This window comes from Limulus polyphemus, unplaced genomic scaffold, assembly GCF_000517525.1.
Source record: "Limulus polyphemus unplaced genomic scaffold, Limulus_polyphemus-2.1.2 Scaffold638, whole genome shotgun sequence".
Taxonomy (NCBI): domain Eukaryota; kingdom Metazoa; phylum Arthropoda; class Merostomata; order Xiphosura; family Limulidae; genus Limulus; species Limulus polyphemus.
The window spans coordinates 28,275-34,689 of NW_013666248.1; the positions used below are offsets into that span (position 1 = coordinate 28,275).

The 6,415-nt window shown below is 35.7% G+C and overlaps 1 protein-coding gene across 1 annotated transcript in view; it reads right to left on the reverse strand.

The window, feature by feature from the left end:
- The window catches only part of LOC106459615 (canalicular multispecific organic anion transporter 2-like), a 33,522-nt gene extending 27,874 nt beyond the window's left edge, over positions 1–5,648 (reverse strand). The window contains exon 1 of the mRNA XM_013919247.2: positions 5,583–5,648. Coding sequence (XP_013774701.1) covers positions 5,583–5,612 — 30 coding nt within the window. The 5' untranslated portion in view covers positions 5,613–5,648. The remainder of the gene's footprint in view (positions 1–5,582) is intronic.
- Positions 5,649–6,415: the final 767 nt, after the last annotated feature.

A 6,415-nucleotide genomic window follows, 5' to 3' on the forward strand; every position in this document is an offset into this window, starting at 1 on the left:
GGGAGGAAAGGTGGGGAGTGTTAGAAGAGGTAAGTACCTATAAGAAATACATTTTCAGTATAAGAAAATTATAACTTCTGATATGGTACATTACCTCCATTCACATAAACAGCTAGAATCCCACATTGATCAGGTGGAGGCAAAGAAAGAAGTATCTGAAGGACACTCCCAAAGAGATCTTCGGAGTTGAAGATTATATGTGGGAGACCATACCACTTCTGTACCAGGTATACTCTTCACCCAGTGTGGAAAAAAGTGTTGCAGATATGAGTGGAAATAGGGAGTAGCTACAGTTGGATAGGGATCCGAACTACACGATACATGAATCTCAATCCCATAATACATAATTGTGGGTGTGAGTAAAAAGATGTGCCTCCAAGTGTAGAGCAGCTAAGGCACAACGGACTGTACACAGCAAGTCAAATACATCTAAAATCCAGGCTGCCAGGAACCGACATCCATGTGGGGGTAGGAAAGAATATCATATCAGCAGCAAGTCAACTACAATTCAAAAACTATCCATCAGGTGGGGCTAGGAAAGAGGACCATACCTTATTCACCTCAAGTTCATGAGGCCGGATGGAATCTTGTACCCCAACCTATGAACAGGACACATGATAGCAATGTGAGAAATTGATTCAATTCAGGAACCCAACATCCAGCATCGAAAAGATGTCTGTGTGATGTAAACCATCTCACTCAAATCAAAATGACAGGAACCACTCCAAGCGCAGTAACATCCTTGAAATAATAAGAACATCGAGGGATAGAAGAAGGAGAAAAACCATATTAATCTGCAAGTACCTCCACCGTGAGCCATAACACGGATGGAGTAAGAAGAGTAGAATTGAGTGAGGGAATACAGACATCTGCGAGGACTTATGTTGATTGGTTCAGCTCTAAATCCAACACCCAGCCACTGGGAACCAAGTTATATGTGGGGGTAGGATGAGGGTTGAACTGCAATTTTTGACAGCTCATTCTCAAGATATATAAAATGGAAGAAAACTTGTAATTTACACCAGCAGAACACCACCACCCTACTCTCAACCGAATAGTTTAGTGTATATATTGTTTCTCATTATCTCATTCAGGAGGATGCCTCCATGGTCCACCACCCCAGTGGCTTGGAGCTGGAAAGTTATCCTTTACTTGATGCAGATTTCTGAAGAGAGAGAAGTCCCTGTGAGACAACACCAACCAGGTAGTGAGTTCCAAGCAAAGTCATGAGATAACAAACAGGATGGCAGGGAATATGAAAACTTGAAAGGTGTTCTCTCCCATGAAAAATAAACAAGACATAGAGTTATTGAATCCAATCCATCAAAGTAGAAGGAAAGAAGTCACAAAAAGAAGAGAAACCCCATGGCAAGAAAAGATTGTGTTGACTGCCATGTATAAAAACAATACGAGCTACATTACATAAAACTGTCCAAACTGTCAATCAGGGTTGAAATGATCGTATAGAGAAGAAATGGAATGAAGAATGGTTGGAGAAAACATACAATCACTCTCCTGAGAAACCCAAGAGTTGAGAAGGAAAAATATTCCAGGCATAAATTCAACTTATCTCTTTGATAGTGTGTGTGGGAGACATCTAAGATAAAAATATCAAGGGACATGAAAAACCTGGTGGACTGAACTGATATTCCAGACTGGAAGAGGAACCAGAGAAGGAGGATGACTAATGAAGAAGGCTCAGAATATATCTTCAAGGATAGAGAAGAAATAGAGAATGCTTGCAAAAGAGATGGAAGGTTGTATACAAAACCATTCTGTAACTGCAAATAGTAGAAATGGGAAGAAGTCAAAGAGAAGGATAGATATAAAGAATGTGATTGAAAAAGTGAAGATGCAGAGCATCCGCTGCCAGATATATAGAACTGGATATAGAAAAAGTGAAAGCTAAGTGTTGAAAGCAGTTGTGAAGGGCTCAAAAAGTGGGGGCAAATCCACTGAAAACACCAGAGGAGGCAAGATAACTCTGTGGAATAGATCCAGTATAGGTGAGATTGTTGATCCACTAACAGGGTCAAAGCTCCCAGGATATGATAGGCTTACAACTAAATCTAGTGGTTGTGGGCCTAAAATAGAAAATCTAGAGTAAGAAAAGAAGTCCCAAGAGCAAATGTCTCAATGTCAGTTGATGGAAGAAAACAACAATGGAGTTGTCTGAATGGATCAGGATAAGAAGATCAGATGGAAGAACCAGAAAATAATGGAAAGTTCACTGAATAGCCATCACCTATAGGATGTAGATCTAGAGAGACCACACCTCTGGAGTCTAGACTCCGGAAATGGAGCAGGTGTCCAAAACTATATCCCACCTGAACAGAGACATCACTTGACAGATTAGGTTTGTAGGTTTGGATTATTGTTAACTGCAAAGCTACACAATGAACTCCTGCGCTACACCCACATGGGTATGAAAACCTAAATATTAGAGTGTTATAAGCCTTCAGACTTACCATTGAGCCACTAGGTGTCTCCAAACAGATGCAAGTCTGGGTAAGGTGGGGCTGAGGGATGCCCAGGGTTATGTGGGATTCATTGAGCCACCATGACAATAAGAGGTGAAAAGGAGAGAGAGAGACACAAGAGGAGACAAAGGATCTCTGGATATACTGCATTAACTGGCCATAAGACACTGAAATGGACATGCCCAAGAGGAAGAAGAGATGTGAGAGAGGAGAGAATTTCCAAAAAGAGACAAATCCTTCATGCAAGAAAATAAGGAGATATGTGAGCCTTGGTATCAGAAGCTCATATCTGAAAGATATAAAGGAGAAGGCTGAGCCCACCTTGCATGTGAATTGTGAAAGACTCTCAAGTGGATGAGATATTGGATGGGGATCAAGACTGAATTGTAGATTCCAACCATCCACTTCAAACAAGACAGCTCCCAAGAGAGAAGGGATGTTGGAACAGTGGATGCCACACTGAATAGGGCAAGTAGAGGCCAACTGTCCAACAAAATACTTACTGTATTTTACAAACCTACATGCATTAAGGTGTAATTTCCAACCAACAAACTCTATTAGTGACATCTACATATTTCTCCATTTTGAGTAATTTTAGGTTTCTAATACAACACTTAACATAAAGAACTAACCAGTAAAAAAAAAGAAGAAAAAAGAATGAAATAACTTACTCTCTGTATAACATACATAATGGAAAACAGCAATAATCTGAAGGGTTAATTGAAATATTTGTGGTATTTTTGTTTATTCTTGTGCGAGAATTACATGTTATTAGGTGACAAAGTCCTGAACCCATACGCAATTTAATAGATAAACAGTATAAAAATAACACATAAAAAAAGACAATGGAATATAGCAGTAATTCTAAGGTTAATACTTTTTGTTTCAGCTAACACTAAGAAATCAACTACATGTACTAAACAAATTATGAATGCTCTGAAGTACACAGTATCATTTTTATCTTTTTTGTAGACCTATTATTTTCTCTTTAACCAGAAAAGGTAAACATACTCTTCATTGCATATTTTGTATTTAGGTGTCAATGTATCTTATCAAATTCTGTCGAGTACTATACTTCCATCAGTGTTCTCTGTGATGGGGCAAATATATACAAATATATATCCAAAAATAAGCCTTTCCCTACACATGTAGCTTACATCTAAATAATGTCTTTCTTGATGTTAGGGGACAAAAATTGCACACACAACTGCAAGTTAGGCTTTTATGATTATTTCAACTACATTGCTAATAATAAAACTGTTAAGCACTTCAGGTGTATTACTTTCTTTCACAAATTCCCAAAATATTTTAAGGAACCAATTTTAACACTTATTCTCTTAGCAGTTAATATAAGCAAAAAATCCTTCAAGTAAATATCATCAACCCATGCATATGTAATCATTTTATTACCCTTTAAGCTATCATACATTTGATAAATATAGTGATAATGTGGTATATATATATATATATCACTGTGACAAGTATTACATGTAAACAGGATGTCAACACACTGTAATTTATGACAATTCTAGATACACAATAACTATATCACAACCATGAGTACTATTATTCTTATGCTTCTATTTGTATCAGCCCAATGCACCTGTGCAACACACAAATGAAGATATAGCTGGGTCATATCCGACTGCTCACTGCCCACATCAATCTTTGGGGCTCTAAGAGTTTATGAAAGGTTGGTGACAACCAGTTCAGTGGTCAGTCAGTTATAAGTAGACACAATGCACGGAGGAGAAATAAGGTAATCATATTCAAATACTCCCCTCCCTCATGTCACTACCAGGGACCTTAAGAGGACATGTTAGGTTTGTCAATTATAAGTACTTACACACACACAAACATTTTTTGCCAAATAATGGTTAAATATAGAAACAAGTCATTACAATTCAAATTTTATTTGGAATTTAGATACAGTTCCATGTTGTGAAGATAAAATGTAAAAATCAAAACCAACTTGAAAGATTAGTCTAAAATTAATGTAATGGTTAAGTACACACAGTAAGAAAAGTTGTTTTCACCATATCAAAATTTATATGTTTTTAATGTACCAGCAGAGAAATACATTTACCTACTAAAGTTTTGTACTTTTCTCATGTAATGAAAACTATAAAAGCTGTAACCGATAAAACTTGCCAGTATATTGTAATTGGTGGAGAGTTCATTAAAGATGATACATAAGTCTAACACCTATGGTATTTTAAAATCTAAGTAAATGATGGTCACAGTCCTCTGTAGTAGTATTAATTTTTAAGTTAAAACTTAAACAACAAAGGAATTTCAAATTTAGGATGGATTTGTTAATTTATTTCAAGGTTCAGTTCTTGTAAATTTGAAGTTAGTGTGAATGATGACAGACAATGTCATACAGCTTATAGCTACTAGTAGTAGTACTAAAGTTTATTAAACTATAAATATTAAAAATTAAATTCAATTTATCTTTGGCTTTGTTTAGGTTACATTAAAATAATTTCAATTCTTTAGTACTACATGTGGGTGCTATTCTAATATGTAATATACTTTGTATCAGCACTAATAATACTTTATCTTTACGTAAATTAATCTGATGTTACAATTCATCGTACAATATTTTGTACATTAAGAACAGTTAGTTTATTAATATCAAAAATTTAAACTAATTATAGTTCACGGCCTCTGTCGTCAGAACCTAGTAGTACAAGTAGTAATGAGGTCTAAACTAGTCAAGACTAAACAATGGCGCAAACATTCGTCAAGACATTTATTAATGTTAACGCAACAAAGCGAAACTTAAGAAAAATGTTATATCAAACCCATAGTTCTTTATAAATAAGTTTTACTTACAACAACATACGAATACTTAATTAAACTAGTGTATTACTATTACTATACCGTCACGCAGTAATTTACTTATTTAAACTAAACTAAGAGTAACTCGGTAAGTCTAAAGCCTATCTCAGTATCTTTCTAATTCAACTCGACAGTTCTGAGATAAAACAATAGATAAGAAATAACATTATTGATATAACAGCTTCCAAGAGTTTTATGCTATTTATATTTCACATATTGTTGTTTTTCTTTTTAAAAAAAAACAACAACAAAACTTACCCAAAGTTTCGAACCACAAAACGTTTCCATGCTTACCGCCGTTCTATCTTCTTGTTTTTAACGGCCTTTTACGACCTTATATAACCCCCCCCCTAACGACCCCCTGTCTTTGTTAATTGACTTGGTGTTCTGGTAGTGGAGTGCAATTACGAAGGCAAAAATAAACACATTGAATTACTTATAACTCGTGATCCAAAGGATAGTACATTATTGAAAATATGCACTCACTATTTAAGAAGCACAACAATAAAAAAATATATATTTGTTTAAAGAATTATGAAACTGGGAATGCGTACGCAATACAAACATTTATAACGAAAACGTACATTGTATTTTCGTTAACTGAGAGTTCATTGTTTGATATTCACAGTAGTTGTACAGTTATCACCAGCTTGTTTGGTAATAACAAACATGAAAGTAACTGAAAAGGGGTAGGTAGGTTGGTAATATAATCGATTACTTACCATCAGAAGGCTGATTCCTGATGCCCTTGTTTGTTTGGATCAGTTTTTACAGTGTGTTATGTAAGTACATCTTGGTCTGATGAAGTGTCTCTGCTACTTTAGAATATTTATTGTTATTTTCCCTGTATTGTTCGTCCCAAAAGTAGCCCATCTTGTGACCCGAGTTGTCATCACTGCATCACTTATTTGAAATAGGATAGTGCTTTTGGGGATATGTTGGTAATTCCTATGTCCCTGATCATCCGGTCGATGATGATACAGAATCTGGTGTTGAAGTAGTGGCAATTGTAATTTTGTGCCTCATTGACACAATAGCACACTTGTACATTGGAGCAGATATGAACAGTTTTGTTGAGTGGGATGCTTTCA